The sequence below is a fragment of the Colias croceus genome, chromosome 13 (genome assembly GCF_905220415.1).
Source record: "Colias croceus chromosome 13, ilColCroc2.1".
Taxonomy (NCBI): Eukaryota; Metazoa; Arthropoda; class Insecta; order Lepidoptera; family Pieridae; genus Colias; species Colias croceus.
In genome coordinates this window covers 5,547,264-5,565,613 of record NC_059549.1, presented here as the reverse complement: position 1 = coordinate 5,565,613, position 18,350 = coordinate 5,547,264, and the positions used below count along the sequence as shown (strand labels likewise).

General features: G+C 33.3%; 2 protein-coding genes across 2 annotated transcripts; one reads left to right on the top strand and one right to left on the bottom strand.

The window, feature by feature from the left end:
* Positions 1 to 3,956: 3,956 nt before the first annotated feature.
* On the bottom strand, positions 3,957 to 9,437 carry LOC123696575 (ubiquinone biosynthesis O-methyltransferase-like). The gene is made up of 7 exons (XM_045642839.1): positions 9,390 to 9,437; positions 8,084 to 8,141; positions 7,715 to 7,888; positions 7,316 to 7,430; positions 7,086 to 7,220; positions 5,450 to 5,720; positions 3,957 to 4,101 (listed from the first exon to the last, which is right to left on the bottom strand). The coding sequence occupies exons 2-7, from the start codon at positions 8,134 to 8,136 to the stop codon at positions 3,977 to 3,979; spliced, it is 873 nt and encodes a 290-aa protein (XP_045498795.1). The 5' UTR covers positions 8,137 to 8,141; positions 9,390 to 9,437; the 3' UTR covers positions 3,957 to 3,976.
* LOC123696586 lies at positions 8,395 to 15,884 on the top strand. Its single transcript, XM_045642862.1, has 10 exons — positions 8,395 to 8,677; positions 8,900 to 9,063; positions 9,556 to 9,749; positions 10,176 to 10,385; positions 11,301 to 11,472; positions 11,597 to 11,771; positions 11,842 to 12,481; positions 12,793 to 12,908; positions 13,462 to 13,615; positions 15,703 to 15,884. The coding sequence occupies exons 1-10, from the start codon at positions 8,444 to 8,446 to the stop codon at positions 15,780 to 15,782; spliced, it is 2,139 nt and encodes a 712-aa protein (XP_045498818.1). The 5' UTR covers positions 8,395 to 8,443; the 3' UTR covers positions 15,783 to 15,884.
* The last annotated feature ends 2,466 nt before the right edge of the window (positions 15,885 to 18,350 follow it).

Sequence of the window (18,350 nt, the reverse complement as noted above, 5' to 3'; positions counted from 1 at the left end):
TAGATTTGATCATTTCATGATATGACTGGCCATTTCACGAAATGGTCGCATATCGTGAAATGGCCAACATAGTTTGATCAGATCGTTAAATCGTCAATGTTTCACGATTTGTTCATCCACATTTGGCCAGATCGTATAAAATATAAAGAGTCCATAAAATATTAAAAAATCTCAGAATAACTATATTCTAAAAACTTGTTTAATGTCATTTAAGTTAGTGCTGCGGCAGCGGCCGGCGAATGCCAGAAGCGAATCGTTTTTGCAATAGAAAACAGTTAGGTTAGGTTAGGTTAGACTTTGATAAACAACGCACGAGCTGAGCGAGCAAAGCGAGCGTGCCGCGGCAGCGGCCGGCGAGTGCCAGAAGCGGATCGCTTTTTAAAAAACAAACAATTATAATAATATAGTAGTAGTTTCTTAAATTATTTTATTGAAGTCGCATTTTTTCTTAAATACATTTAAGATATCCACATTTTCCATAGTACTCGTACCTCTTCGTCGTAAATTCTTTGCTATGACTTTCTTCATAATATTGTTATTAAACGAATTATGAAGTTTTTAACTGCGAATAATTTAATTTTCGCCAGCTGCCGCCATCTTATCACATAAACACAGAGCTTGCAGCGCCTCTACCAACGATTAATGTAACTATTTTACGATATGATCAAATAATTTTGATCATTTCATGAAAAAACCGTGCGTTAATTGGCCATATCGTGAAATGATTTCTTATCATTGATCTGCCCAAACCACATCATGATGTGGCCAAACTAAATTGGCCATTTCACGATATGCGACCATTTCGTGAAATGGCCACTCATATCATGAAATGATCAAATCTACGATATATGACCACGACATACACACACCGGCACAATTAGCGGAACAGAAACCGATACGCGAGAACATCGTCTGGGATTTGAACGAATGGCAGCAGGTTCTCTTTACTGATGAGTGCAGAGTTCTTTTAAAACAGATCAATGGGAGACAGCGAATATGGAGACACAGAGGAGAACGCCAAATATAGTCTAATTTTGAACACACAGTGGCTTATGGTGGCGGCTCGATAATGGTTTGGGGAGGGATATGTTTGGGAGCTCGCACGGAGTTATTGATAGTCACAGGAGGGACCATGACAGCAGATAGATAAATCAGAGACATTTAAGAAGAACATGTTGTACCATTTGCCCCATTTATTGGTGACTACTTTATTCTAATGCAAGATAATGCTCGTGCTCATAGTGCACAATCAGTACAGGCATATCTGAGCCACGTAGGTATACCGGTGATGCAGTGGCCAGCAAATTCCCCCGATATGAATCCGATAAAGCATGTCTGGGACTTGCTAAAAAGAAGGGTTAAATCCAGAATGCCACCCCCCAACAATCTGAATGAACTTGGAAACGAATTACTTGAGAAGTGGGAGCGATTGCCTCAAGAAATCATCGATAACATAATCTGTAGCAAGCCCAGACGAATGGAAACCGTAATCAGAGATAGAGGGGGAAACACTCGTTATTAATTTTGCTTTAATTTTATTGTCAAATCATTTAATGCTTACTTTTTTTATTTTTTTGTGATGGTTCTTAATCATCTAAAAATTTCACTCATTTCAAATTTCTTAATTTTTCAATAAAAAATAACGAAGACTTTTCAAAGTCGTTATTAAAAGATGTTAATCAACTTGTTATTTTGTATCTAATTACATTTTCGTCAAATATATGCGTTATTATCTCATAGTCTCACTTTTTTTTTTGTTCCGCTAATTGTGCCGGTGTGTATAGTTGAATATGGAGATGGAATGTATACGGAATTTTTGTATTCGGTCCCCGCCCTGAGTATATTATATTATGACGTTCTGTGGTCCCCGCGCTCAAGGTCCGCGGTAGAAGCTATGCAATAGCTTAAAAATATTTTTCAGCCTTTAGAAATGTGTCTAAATAGTAATTTCACACTAACGAACAAAAGCAATTATTTATAATTTCATTTATAGTAACATTATGCTGCACAGCTCATTGCTCAAACAAATGACGGAATGTACCTCTTCATTTTGGCGCGAATACAGTAAAAAAAAAAAAAAAATCTTCTTTTTAATTTTAGTGTACAAACTTTTAGACTTCAGTTTATTACTATGTTTTAAATCTTTTTATTATTATGATGTTCAAAGTCGAGCAGGTAGGGTAGTTTTGCGTTACTATACAAAGTTGCTTTCAATTATTTTAATATTATTTCATTGGGAACAAAAGCAAGGGAGTCGGTTATCCGTCGGCAAGCGAGCAGCTTCATCAGCCAAAAGAATCACAATCAACAGCTCATGGATCTCTTGGAATCAGCAATGGGAATCAGACACATTGGACTTTCTACCGTAATCTTGAGGTAACGTTCATGATTAAAAAATATATTGTTGCCTATACCTACCTAAATATGAATTAACTAGGTACTTATAGAATATAAACTGCACAATAAGCCAATTAGTAGAATATATTTTATACTATGAATGTATTTTTTTAATACGTCTATTAAAACCACATTCCTACAACTGTAGAAGGCTGTTTTTGTCCGGGTTTTACAAAATAAGTGCTCGACAGATTTTGATGAACCTTTTTTTGTTGTGTAGGTACTATTGTTTTAATTATGAATTAATGAATGAATTAATAAATGAAAGCCTTTATTGCAAGAAATTTACAAGTAGGTAAGTATCTTGCTTGCCTTTCGACAAAAGTTTTACCTATTATTATTATCAAATGATTTCTCATTCTCATCGTTTCAAGAATTTTAGTTTATAAGTAATTATATTGTAACTAGGTACCCAACGAGAAATCAACCGGATGTTCATATCGGAATATTAATTAGGTACCTATACTATTTTATCAAATGTCTAGGTATACCACAGGTATACATACCTATTGACTATTACCTACCTATATTCCGGTATAACTGGACCGAATATAATTTTCATCAGACTATCTAATAATAATATGAGATATAATATGTAGGTACATTTATGGTAGGTACCTATTATAGTAGCTACGTAAAGTGAATATAATATTCTGAAATATAGGTACTAGGTAGCTAACTATAATCCGTTAAACAACGATTTATTACGGTTTAACTTACAACCCGGCATGTAATATCGTACTGTGTGAATTGTGATATAGGTGCCTTCACTATCTTCTGAGGGCAATATCGCGTGACAGGGATCACGTGTAACATAATAAAACAGTTTAGATTGACTTGTCATAATGTATAGGCAATTTATAGGCTTTCTTTTAAAAAAAATATGTAGGTATTTTACTTCTCAGTTAAAATTTATACTTTTTAATTTTTATTCATATTGTATAGGTTCTAGCTTCCGCCCGCGACTTCGTCCGCGCGGACGTTGGTTTTCGCGTGGATTTATTTCTCAATTTTGAGTTATTTGAGTTTACCCACTCTGACAATGACATCTTATAAAAAAAAAAAAAAACAATAATAAGCACATACATATTTGGGTTTGGTATCGATCCAGTAAACTGTAACACCCTCTTCTATTTATTTTTTCAATATTTTCAATGTACAGAATTGACCCTTCTACAGATTTGTTATATGTATAGAAGATTATTGCAATTTAATGGCAAGCTCTCTTAATTTAATTAAACCATTATAAAATGAATAAAAAACAATGCTATCTGTTTTGTGAGTAGGATTTTTAAAAAACACATCATACGGTCACCTTTTTTTTGCTTGTTAGGAATTACTAAATCTCGGGTTATCCTAGAAACTGTATATACTTATATTATGTACATTGTACGTGTATGTATTAATAATACGTTATGCTTACAATTTTTAATATTGTATAGATTTTTATACATAAAATACTATAATTCTTTATGTAAAGTAACAAATTTATTCGAGGCTCATTGATTAGGAGGGAACTGTACAGGGGTTAATAATTAGAATATTGAATAAAGTTTATATAAACATAATATAATTTTTATTATATGGAAGAATTTAACTTGGTCGCTTGTAGCGCAAAGCACAGAGTATGCGAATTCACCCAGGCCCACTTGTTGTTAAATGGATTGTAAGTGATCCCCTTCACTAGCTCCACTTGGCAATTATCTGTAACAAATAATCCGAATATTGTGTCTACGGTAAACGGTATATCGAATCCGATCCGATAAGTTTATCAATCTCTCATCATTTATGTATATACAATTTTTATCAACTTGGGACCTCCGTTTACCTTTTTTTTATATAAGGTGTTTCTCAATGTTAGCCAGAAGGGCTTCTACATTTTAACGCGGACGCGGGGGTGAACTGAAGGTTCACCCTGGTAGCGACATGCGCAAGGGCGTCCCCCCTTGACGGGGATCTCGAACCTCGGCTTGGGCTGTCGCTTGAGTGGAGGAGGCCAGAGGGGCCCTAATCGGACGGGTCCGTTTACCTTACCGAGGCAGTTCTCTATAGTCTTTAGTCTATTAAAGTATACAACAGCTATACAGTATACATTATTGTACATATTAAAAAAAAAAACTTCATCCGAGCAAAATTAACTCGGAGGTGAAATGTTGGATGAACGGATATTGATATCAGATATGGTATTAATTAAAATATTACATAATAATAGCTCAATGGTTCAAAACAACAAACTTCAAAAACAGAAAAGTAAAAAATAAAAAAGATTTGATATTATTAATTACTAAATAATATTATTTAGATGTGTTATTTATTAAATAGGTTTGATGTCGGTGCACTGGCTTAATACTAAGTGCTTAGAGTTTGGCATCGACTTCAAACCTATTCAAAAAATAATTAAATTACCTCCTCCTTTTATTTGAAGTCGGTTAACAAAAAATTGAATTGTGATAATTTTAATGAAATATGTTGTATACCTACTTATTATTATCTACTTATTTGAATTTAAATTGAAACTTACCGTAAATATCTTAGGAGTGGCTTATTATGTCGGTTAAATTAATTTAATTGCTAAGATTATTGAAAAGGAATGAACGAGAATAATTGATCAAAATACGATGAATAATACACTGAAAATATCGTGTCGTTACGCCGACGCGCATTCAACCTTTATATTGGAATACAATTTTTATGGTGAAATCATAATTATTGTCATGTAGGTACAGAGCTCAGAGAGTACAGTTCTCAGTAAAAAAAGAAGTAATTGCAATTTAGCATGCCTATAGTCTACCTAAAACCTGCATTGTATATGTATATTACAACTAGCTATCCACCCGCGGCTTCGCCCGCGTTTTCAGAAAAAAACCCGTTCCCGTAGGATTTCCGGGATAAAACCTATCCTATGTCCTTTCTCGGGTATCAAAATATCTCTATACCAAATTTCATGCAAATTGGTTCAGTAGTTCAGGCGTGATTGAGTAACAGACAGACAGACAGAGTTACTTTCGCATTTATAATATTAGTATGGAAGTATGGATTATGAAATACTCACTTCTTCCCAATAACATCGTCACCTCATTGGGTGTCGTAAATTTATCATACTGGTGCGTGCCTCTCGGCAAGACATTCAGTACATACTCCGCTACAAAGATACCCAGAACTTGCGTCCATCTCGATCTATTGGGAGTTGTTATAAATATCTTTCCTCCAGGCTTCACCGCTTCTACGCACGACTTGACAAACAGTTCCTTGTCTGCAACGTGCTCTATAATTTCTGATGCTACAACTGCGTCATAGTGTTCGGAAAATTCTTTTGAATGTTTCTGCAATTTCATTTCTGATTTGGTTGATGTTATAAAAACTTCGTACACCAGGTATTTGGGAATAGTATGACCAGGCGCAAAAACGTACTCATTAATGAAAAAGGTCATATACATAACAAAAATAAATCTGTCTATAATTTCTGGACTGAATGACCTGCCAATATGTAAAGTAGAATAAAGCTTCTTGTAGTACGGGAGCTAGCAACGTTAAAAAAAACGTCATTTTAGTATAGTTGGGTTTTTGATATACTGTTTCTCTTGCTATTTCGGTTAGAGTCCGGGCTGTCTGGCTGGCCGCAGTGGTTGCGTTTATTAGTGCGCATCTTATCTGCACAGGAAAATATCCTTAATTTAAAGTCATTTTTTAACGCGTAATTTTTAATCTTTTGCCTTTAGATAGATCCATCAGACATAATTTTTTTATTGCAAGACGTTTTTTTCGTTGTAAAATAGGTGCCATACGCAATTTTTATTTCAAAATAACTAAAATGTCATCGAAATAAGTGAAATTACATCAACATGAGTCCGCTTAAAAGGTAAGTAATAACTTTATTATTTATATTATATTATCCTTTTTTAATACTTATATTGAATAATTAGTAAACTAATATTTTTAATAGATGGTTTCATAATTATTACACCTTTGGGTATAAATATGAATTTGATGATATTTGTATTTTCTAGTGCTTAATTATACGCGAGTATTATACATTTTGAAATTAAAGACTTGGGAAAATAATACAATGAATAAAATCGCGTTTAAAATCCGTTAAAAAGTCTTTAATTTCTTGATGATATTTGGTTTTTATCAAGTTTACATTAACGTCCTATTTGAGGTTCGTTGGGAAAAGGAGGCGATATGGTAGATTGTTGCAATAAAACTGTAAATAGTAAAATGAATATTATATATAGTATAAGTAACACAGTGATTACTTATCCTTCACTGGGACTCATGTTGATGGAATTTCACTTATTTCGATGATATTTTAATTATTTTGAAATAAAAATTGCGTCTGGCACCTATATAACAACGAAAAAAACGTCTTGCAATAAAAAATGTATGTCTAATGGATCTATCTAAAGGCAAACGATTAAAAATTACGCGTTAAAAAATGACTTTAAATTAAGGATATTTTCCTGTGCAGATATGATGCGCACTATTAAACGCAACCACTGCGGCCAGCCAGACAGCCCGGACTGTAACCGAAATAGCAAGAGGAACAGCATATCAAAGAACCAACTATACTAAAATGCTCACTTGTCAACGTTGCTACCTCCTAGAATATTGGTAGAATACGAAGTAAGAGCTGTTATCACGTTACGTAGATGAAATTGAAAGCATTCTAAATAATAATTATTAGGTACCTCAATAGTATTGCAGTAATATGTGGGTTTGTTTCTAGCTATTTTAGCGTCTATGTGGCTATGCTGTTTTGCTAAATGAATTAAATCTTCGCTCGCATCAACACCAGTTACGATTGCTCCAATTCTTGCCAAGCCCTTGAATGACAAAGAAGAAGTAAGACTAGAATAAAATATAGAAAAGTATAATGCCCAAGGGATACTGACTATGAATAAAAGAATTAAATGACTACCTCAGATAATATTCCTCCGCCGCAGCCTATGTCCAGAATCTTCTTATTGGCCAATGGGGTAGAAGTTTTATCTCGTTCTATTTCAGACACAAGACCGTCTCTTACAAAAGGTACTCTAGTGCAATTGAGAAACTTGTTTTACGCAAAAGATAAATGAACATAATTCAACTAAACATTCTATTGGCACTTATTGGTTAGAAAAGATATTAAATGAATATTGGGCAATAATAATTATTGTAAGGATATTAATTTATTTTGATCTTTAAAGAAAGATCGGTCATAGGTCCGATTTATTTCTATATTGTAAAAATTAAAACTCCCTCTTTGGTCAAGTGGTTGAAATTATAATTCTGAAAATCCTGAACTACGTTAACATAGCAATTTTTTTAATGTATGTACCTGATATAATTGAAGCTATGTAATCCCTTGATACTTCCATTGGGATCCCACCAGTCATTAATCAGGTTACTATGTCTCTGAACATCTCCTTCGTCTACTGTTGATTTTTCCTTGTTTGATGAAGACATATTCATACGTAACGGTAAACTTCTCGTTACATTGTTTTTAATATATCTGAAATAATATAAACTTTCACTATGCCTTCGAAATTTTGCTTCAGTAAATTATTACTGCTGAAACTATCATATAATAGCTATCTATATAATTCATTACTTCATTGTATTTTTTCACAATAGCGATGCAACGCTTTTATGAAAAAACAATACATCTTGAATTTCAATTTCACTAGATATAATATTTTATACTTACAAATTATTACATTTGATAATCCAAATAGGTGATCGTAACGAATATAGGTGCATTTTTACTGAAACACAAACATAACAGTGGTTAATCCACGGTTAATCAATATTTCTATTTGAAATTGGAAGACTGGAATCTGTGACTGGAATACACTACACAGGAGCTCGAGATTTTTTTTTCATTACCTAGTCCATGAGTGGTCCACTTTTAACGTCTGGGGTTGCCTCTGTGTGACGTGACTTTGTATCCCCATTATTTTTTTATGATGAGAGTTTGCACATATTTCGCACTGCATTTCAATTGTCATCGATTATGACGATTATGAATTGTCAAAAAAGCAAACAATTGTTGATCAAATAAAATAATATGAATAAAGGAGTGTCCAATAAAAATGTAATCGTGAGCACTAATGAATCACATGCTAAAAGTACTTTTACCTTAACATTTGTTTTAGAGATACTCGGTCTGGATGTTTGGCATGATTGCAATGAAGGCTGGATTGATTTGGGGACCTGCTACCAGGGGATAAAGATACAATATCAATTATACCCAGGGCAGATTTACGATGTGGATATTTTGATCTGGCCTCACGTTATTAAGGTGGGTAAAATCGTTTCTTTGGATAATTATAGAAAGACATGCTATTACGACTTTACTATCATTTTACAACAGAAACATAAAGTTGAGTCATGAAAAGATGCTAAAACAGGATGTTATAGGAGATATCAACTTATAGATATACATAGAAGAATACAACGTACAAAAAATATATCATTAAAAGTAAAAGTAATAACGTAAGAATACATAATATTTCGTGTGCAGATTTGGTGTGGAATGCAATATGGATGGGTTCGAACGTGGCAGTTTTTGGAGAGACGCTGGTTTGCCTTTTCCATACGCCATGCCTTTCCTGTCAGAGTTATGGATTTCCAGAACTTCGTAGCTACAGTTACACCTACGTTTGGTTTCGGGGCACTCAGTGCAAAGTAAACAGTACTTTTATTTAATTTATTCTATTATCGAGTCCGATGAGAAAACTACCTTTGGTTGTATAGGATCATATGAAAAGGCAAAGGTTTCTATCAATTCTTGTACTGTTAAAATATAAATTAGTAATTAAATTATCTTTTAAATTTTGACCACTTGATGAAATTAGGCTTGTTTCCTTTGTGAAGGCAATAAAGTTATTTTGTTTATATGAAATTGGAATCGAATATTTTGTCCTAAATCCCTATAATTAACCACAAAATCGAGAAAAAATTGTCTAACTAATGGGTTTGGCTACAAAGGATTGTCACAATTACTTACTTACCTATCTGGAAAAAAATAGATCCAAGAAACAGGTCTTGTACGTCGTTGTTATTTTCTAATACAGTAATGGAAAATGACATATTGTTAATTTTAACATTTATCGTAGGTACAATTACTTCCTTTCCTTTATCTATAATGAACCTATGGTATAATTATTTTATTTCAAGTGCAAAGAATGACAAAAATTTGGAAGTTTATCTACCTGAATTGAAGTTTGGTGAGCGAAGATATTTTGGTACTATCATTGAAAAAGAGGAGAGTGTAGAATCATTTATTCAACACATTATATGGAGTTCTGTGGTTGAATTTATACCGCAGTCTTATTTGGATGGGGCATTTGATTGCCCCAATATCGTGTCAGGTTGTGATATGGAAAATTTCCATAATTTTATGCGAGATTACTTACTTAATATGCAATGCTGAAGGTTCTGGCATTGATGGGTTCCATATTTGATAAGCTCTCAATAATAAAGGGCAAATTTTATTATCACTTCATTCGTTTTCATCAATTTTAATTTAATTTATTATGTCGGAATAGTAGAGTACCTTCTTAATATTGGCAACAAATTAACATTGTTAATTTATATGGAACATTGCACAGTATTCATTACTGAAACAATTATCATTTACGGAGTAAAAATTGATTTCGAGTAAGTTTTGTGTTTTGTTTTGTTGAATAAATAATTAGGATGCTGCGCTTTTTACTTAGAATTCGAGCGTAAAACAATAATTATTTGTAATGCATTTCCATCACCTATTTTATATTATTTATTCCTATTTTAATAAGATATCAGACATCAAGATGCTGTGATATCAAAAGTTCAAGAAACAATTCTAAGTAGAATTATGTCTGAGGAAGAAATAGAACCTGAACCTGAGGAAGCGTTCAAGCCAAGAGATAGACGAGAATCTAAATTTCCAAAAGAAAAGAAGAAAGTTCTGGAAGCCCCAAAAATAAAGTTTGAAATAAACCTTACTGGTGACGTTATATTGGCCGGTATATTTTGTAAATAATTTTATGTAGCATGTAAAATTGTGCATTGAATAATTATTTCGGTGGAATATAATATAAACATCTAAAGTGTAGATTTAATTATTACTTCTAGGCAAAAGTGAACTTTCTAGTTACATGAGAATCGTGTATATTATTAGGTATTCAGTGATGATGATCTAGAATTTATTTGGTAACAGTTGCGGTCTTTTTTGACTAGCTTTGTTATTAAGGCGTTAATAGGGGCTAGCGACCTTGGCGACGATTTACTAGGCGGAATCGGGGGACCGGCGCGAATCTATCGTAGTAAAAGTACTATAAAAATTATTTAAAAAGATATTTGGATATTGAATCAAAATTTAAAACAACCATGCCCTGTGTTTCAATTTCATAAACACACTGTAAAAACACTACAATAATTGACATTATATTGACTTAGCGTTTTTGTTTAAAGTACAAAAATCGACCTCAGTTCATGATTTTTTTTCAAAAAACCTGATTGTAAAATAAACAAATTAAAACATCCATGCCCTTTATCATATTCGAAACTTTAATATACATTTTTTTAGATATGTACGTAAAGAATCTAAGAAGATAAACGGTTATAATTAGAGTTAATTTTCGGTATCAAAAGGGGATTCTAGCCGATTCAGGCCTTAATATGAATAGTAATTGTAATATTATTGACGGGCATAGAAAATCAAGAAATAAATAAATTCATTTTCAACCAACACTGGTATTTCTTAAAAACTAGTGATCTTCTAGTGATAATAATAATATTCAAAGGCCTTATAGACGACAAAAGTTTTACGACAACGTGATGGATTATTGTCAAGCTCGTCTTAAGTGCCTAAATCTAGATAGATTATAGCAAAAAAAAATTAAGGGAATTTTAGAAGCTAATGACCTAAATTATTTCAGGAGTTGGGAGGATAACGCAATTTGAAACTATCGGTGACCGACCAGCGGAACTCGGGGAAATAATAGTGTTAATAAGCAGTACTAATCTTCCCGCTCATGATGATTTACCAATTGTATTCGTGAATGTGGAAACATTGAGCGATATACCTTTGGAGGCATTAAAAAAAGCTAGGTATTATTTTGTTGGGCGCAGAGTTCATAACATGTGTATTAATAAAAATTCCATTTTTAAAGTTTTACTCAGATTAAATATTCTAATTCTCAAAATCATATTCAAACTGATAATAATATTTCAGGATATCTCAATTATATACACGATGGAAAATTGGGGACGAAGTACACGATTCTGCTATACGACAAATTAAAACAAAGAAGCAAGTAAATTTTAACGACCGCCATGCTATCCCGTTAGAACACTGCATAGCACCACATGTGACGTCATCATTTTTGGATAATCTATTTGAAATTGAGGTAGAATTACGATTTTATACTTAATTTCTTGTTTGGACGCTTTGTGCTAGATTTTATATAAAATTTCCAGTTACGAGGAATACTCCAAACCTCTAACAGCAATTATAGCAATACAAAGTTTTTTAATCAAGATACTGTATCAAGAACACCAATCAACGATGTGCATGATGCATGTATTGCAATAACAAAAATCGATGCAAGTTCCTTGTCTAAGGGAATTAATCGTTTGGTGCGAGGAGAATTTTCGTTATTCCCTCTCGACAGAAGGGTAATTAGCCTAGAACGCGAAGGTATCTGTACAAATGATATAAATGGCATCCGAAAGCCTTTGAAGCCTGATATAATCGTTCAGCCCTCTATCATTTTACAAGCACAAATGACGTTAGAGGTCTCGATAGGTTTTGTTGGATGTAGGCCAAAGGAATTATGCCTAAGTTTATCGAGATTATATTGTTTTGTTGACGATTCAAATACCGTCATAGCTTTGCTTCGTAAAATAACTGAGATCAACGATGAAATATTGGCCAGTTCGGAAAGGGATAATTTATTAACGGGGTTTGTATTAGATACAGGGGATAAGGTTATTTTTTATGTGGAAGGAAGGCGGCACGGTCCTATTTTACAAATCTGGCATATGGCGGAAGACTTTTATTCTTCTATGAAAACTCTGTTTTCATCTTCATATATTTATGCGACACGCTTGTATCCTAGTAAGTATAAAAGAAAACTTGTAATTTTTGCCAATTTATTCTATTAAATATTTCATAATCAAGGAACCTTTAGTATTTGCTGCCTTGAAGAATCGACTAATAAATATTTAAATTTACTTTTAGTTAACTGAGTACATTTTAATGTAAAATCTATTTTTTTGGCTTTAGATTTTACATACATTTACAAAAGAGTTATGTTACCTACGTAATTTTTCATTAAATAGGTTTTAATGAAGTAGTTCAGTGTCACTGAATTTACAAGTATGTAGATTGTAGATAACATAATATAATGTGCTTCCTACATATTTCAGATATGCTTATATCACCTATGCCATTCTCCATATTAAAAATGTATGCACCTTTGTCGGTATTACTGGCATGTTCTCCAGTTTATGTGCGTCCTACATTACCTTTACCAGCTCGTTCTGTAAGTCATAATAAATTAAATATTATCTATATTAAGTTTGGTTATCATCGTTTGTGAAAAAAAAAATGTTTTTCTAAGCGTTTTGTTAAGTTTTTATCACTTGGTGTTTAATAAAAATACTAGATACTTAGCAATTGTTGTCGTCAAAATCATTGTTCAAATTAAACGTAATAACTTCAAATAAGAGTCGCGTATTATAACAAACACCTATTTCAAGTAGGAAATGTTGGACTAAGATCCACTTGTATCAAAATTTTTGCATAAAATTCATATAGAAAGCTATTCTATTCTCCTCGTATATCATATAAAATAACATAACTTCTTGTAAGTATTCCCCATGGAGTGGACTGAAAGCATAACATGGAAGTAATACTTACACATGTATTTTGCTAGCTACATTTATTATATCTACAAGGACTTGTACGCTTTAAAATTGATTGTATTTCTTAGTAATTAGTTAGTAACAAACTTTAAGTTTTGAATATACTAAATGTATAGGTGTAACCTAGAGTTAGATGATAAATATGGGTTAACAGTTAACACCAATTTGCAGGCAATGCTAAAGTTCGGTCGTTTACTAGCGAATAAATTACGTTCGACACCATGCCGTAATGAGATGCCATCTCCCGATGAGTTATCCAGTTTTAGATTGGAACTGTGCTCGCCACCGCGACCCGGGTGCACCTTCCGAGATGATATTAATTTGGGTAAAGATCTATATTATAAACTTGAAAAAACCTTTCTTAAGAATCACTCTTTCTATTAAAAAAACTTCATCAAAATCCGTTGCGTACTTTTAAAGACTTATGTATATTATATTACATTATGGGGACAGCCGACGGACAGACATTGACAGTGACTTCGTTATATACTATATAGGTTTCCGCCCGCGGCTTCGCCCGCGCAGTCAAAGAAAATCCCGCATAGTTCCCGTTCCCGGGGGATTTCTGGGATTGCGTCATTTTCCCGGGATAAAAAGTAGCCTATGTCCTTTCTCGGGTATCAAAATATCTCCATACCAAATTTCATGAAAATTGGTTCAGTAGTTTAGGCGTGATTGAGTAACAGACAGACAGACAGAGTTACTTTCGCATTTATAATACCTAGTGCACACTAAAAGTTTTGCGTTTCTAGCCACCCATAAATGTTTGAATTTTGAATGTTATATTTTTTTAACCTATGAAGTCTCATAAGTTGAGGAAAAAAAAATTTGGCTGAAAGCTCGTGTCAATTTTTTTTTATCTCAAGTTGAAGTTCGTTGTCCGTAGCAAAAACGGAACTAACACGAAACAATTTTAGGGCGATGATTTTTGATGATTTTAAAAGTTCGCTTTCTCCGAAAGCTTGCACTGCTCGCCTTCAAAATACTTTTGGGAGGGAAGCACCTTATTTGAGCACTGTAAGGCATTGATATGCTGAATTTCATCGCGGCCGTGTTTCTCTTCATGATGAAATTCGTGAAGGTCGACCCTCAACTGCGATCACGGAGGAAAATATGGCTACCATCAGACGACTAATTTAAGAAAATTGCCATATCACTTATTAGGATATTCGAGGACATTTGGGGATTGATATGAGACAAATTCAGAAAATTTTACATGAACATTTCAAAGTTAGGAAGATTGGTTGCCGGTGAATTGCTCCCAAACTCACTCCATAACAAAAACGACATCGAGTAGATTGGTGTTAAGAAATGCTATTAAAGTACAATTACGGACATTCTAATGCCGTGTATAATATCGTGACAGGATATGAAATATGTATATATGGTTATATTCCAGAAAGAAAACACCAATATTCTTTGTGGGTGTTTGAAAGTGACAGCAAACCAACCAAATAGAGGCAGGCGAGAAGGGTTGGCAAACAAATGATTGCATTATTTTTCTCTAAGACGAATCCTGTCTGCACTATCCCACTTGAGTAACAAAAGACTGTTAATGCCGAGTGGTACACCACTATTTTTTTGCCCAATGTCTTAGAAAAAATAAGAGAAAAGCGACCTAGAAGTCGCATCTTGTTGCACCATGACAGTGCTTCGGCGCACACCGCGAACAAAACAAAGTCATTTTTGGCTACTGAAAACATAGAGCACGTGACTCATGCCGCACGCAGTCCTAACCTAGCACCTTGCGATTTCTTCCTTTTCCCACAAATCTATGATTCAATGAGTGGTTCGACATTTACGAGGCCAGAAGAGGCCGTGGTTGCTTTCAAACAGCACGCAGAAAACATACCCTCGGACCAATGGTCCTCATGTTTCCAGAAATGGTTTGAACGGATGAAAAAGTGTTTTAAATGTAGCGGAGAATACTTTAAAAAGTAGTAAATATAATATTGGACAAATAAATTGTTTTGTTTATTAGTTACGCAAAACTTTCAGTGTGGCCCACGTATTAGTATAGATGTAGTGATTTCAGGTGGTTGATATAGTTTTCTGAACGGCAGTAATCATAGTAGTTCAGAGACTAATCGCAATTTAATAGTGGTTGATTTTCCGAGAATTATTGTTAATAACTAATAGATAGTTTCAAATTTTATATTTATATAAAGATGATTAATTTAAGAGACATGAAGAATGGAATGCTTCTGAATTTAATAAGGAAAGGACAAGTAAAAGAGACTTAAGCTCATTTTGAGCTCATTAGTGTAATTAGTTAGGTTTGAATCATGCCGAAAAGGCCACCGCCCATCATTATGAGTTTTCAATGTCCTTCATAAAAATGGACATTGAAATCTCTTTTTTAAAAGTGAAATTTATAATTATTTAAGTCAATTGTGTATTTTTCAATTTCAGTACCAAATCCATCACAATCCCGGAGTGCAATACTTGAAAATATTTTTAAAAAAGGTCCCAGCAAAAATTGTATCAAATAATGAAAAACTGTTACAAAATAAACACGATTACTTTCAAAGAGATCTCTTTCATTAAATAATAATTACAGTTTTAATAGGCTCTTTTGGATACGCGAAATTAAATGCTCCGGATTAATGTTTTGAACAGTAAAACTCAACATTATAACACGATGGTTTCAAGTTAAAATAATTTGAAACACAAACAGGCGGTCTAGTTCTGATTGACCTTCGTGAATAGCCTACGGTTAGTGCTTACCGAGTTGTAATTACAGCTTTCGCCTTTCATTGTTAAGTTACGACTACTTGCATCTGAGATGTAGTCCAGTCAAGCAAAAGCGACTGATTTTCTTATTACTCACAGTCGACTTTTCTTGCCCTATAAATTATGTAGGTAACAATTTATCAGCTTTTGATTAAGACAGTTCTTTCCTTTCTCCTACGAGTAATTTGTAATATGTTAATTCGTTTAATGGTAATCGTGTGAAGGAAAACTTTTCGTAGGTACGCAAGGTGAAATAATTTAAGGCAAAGTAAGTGAATAATTGTACGAAAATTTGTGCATACTTAGTCGAGTTTGTCGCAAATGTTTAAGCTTGTTTGAATTAACTCTACCGAGTTGATATGTTCTAACGAGAGTTGAATTTGTTGGGTAAGTACGGCTAAAAATTATTTTCCAAATCGTTTCATGTTTTGTTCTTTTAGTACTGTACTATTCACCTATTATATATAATTGTTCTTTTACTATTAACTGTATACGAAACTGGGTGCTATTGCTTATAAACAGGTTGACCGTGACTGCGTTCTGGCAGAGACCGGAATTGGAACTATTAAGGTTTTAATATGTAGGTACTTTGTTTATTTATCGATACAATTTAACGACCACGAGAACAATAAGTCTTATTAACAAGCATACCTACTGCATAAATTATATTATGTACTTACTTCTAAATCTTCGGTAGAAATATCAAAATTTTTTTCAATATTGAGTGTAAATAAATTTATTTGTCTCTATAGTACAATCATGTAACAATATAAAAATATACGAAAACAAATCGTATAAGTTATCAATAGGTAGCATAAATATAATGTTGTTAAAGTCCTTTTGAACCACTGTTGGTGTGGAGCATTATTTTTGTTTATGGCGTGGCGAGCGGGCATTATGCATCGATGGATATTACGCGTTTTGCAATGGTGAAACGAAGGCTTTTTACTCACAAATGAGAATATTTTTTTACTATTGACGTTTTTATTTATTCTGGAGAAATACCTAAAAAAGAAACTGAATGTTGTGACGAAGTTGTGAATAATTAGGTATTTAATGTAAGTAGGAAAAACCGGCCAAGTGCGAGTCGGACTCGCGCACCGAGGGTTCCGTATTTAATACCTATTTACTACTTACGTATTTAATACCATAATTTGGTATGAATTTCAATTTAATACCTCTACGCGTTTGTGAGGAAATGGGTAGTAAGTTTAAAATTATTAAAAAAAAAAATATATTATGTGATGTAACTAAAAATTTATGGTTTTCGTAATTTTTACTTTATCTATGCTATAAGACGTTGCTTCGTACCAAATTTCAAGATTCTGAGTTCACGGGAAGCACCCTGTAGGTTTTCATTCCCTTGCAAGTGTCGAAAATTTGCGGCATAAACGGCTGTATCTTTTGATTGCGTTGGCTTAGAAGTTTGATTTTTTCACAGCTTCAAGGGACAGTAGACCTGAGTAATTGATATAAATTTTAGCTTCATACCTCCACGCGTTCCTGAGAAAAAGGGTCTTGTCAGACGGACGGACGGACGGACAGACGGACAACAAAGTGATCCTATAAGGGTTCCGTTTTTTTCTTTTGAGGTACGGAACCCTAAAAATTTCGTTATTTGCTTGTAATTAAGTATTTAATGTAAATTGGTAATAGGATAACACTTACGTAGTAAATTCAGAGCCGAATACATGTTTAAAACAAGGTTAAAAAATAAAACAATCCATGAAGTAGGTAATGATAGGAGAAAATTAATAAGGTAGAGCTACAAGTAGAGGGAGGTAAATTATATTTCCTTAAATTAAATTAAAGGAAGAAACTTAAGTGCTATTTCTTTAGGCAATAACATTTTTTAGCCACGTTGGTTAGACTCGCGAAACTAAAGTAACGATTATAGAACATAATATTTGTATGGTTTGTAGGTATTCCATTAAGTTTTCTTGTATCTATTTTCTATAATTACAATAAAAATGAATCGCCAAATATGTTGCTAAGCGTAAAACTTGAGCACAAATGCGGCTAAATTAAATCTTTTTTGGACACAGAAAATAACCTTCTGGAGACCATTCTCCAGAATGGAGAGAAAACACGAAAAAGGGGCAATCGGGCAGATCAACTTTTGCTGGGGCAGCAAGTCCCTAATTAATAATATCACTTTCTCTTTGTAGAAATATTACAAAAATTGTTAGTGAAATTATTTCGTATTAGTAGAAATAATTAATTTTCTGTAGGTAGATGATAAATATTACATCGGTGCCCAATGCCCATTTTACATACCTATGTTTTTCGCAATAATTGTTTCCAAGATAACAAAACCTCATAATAGG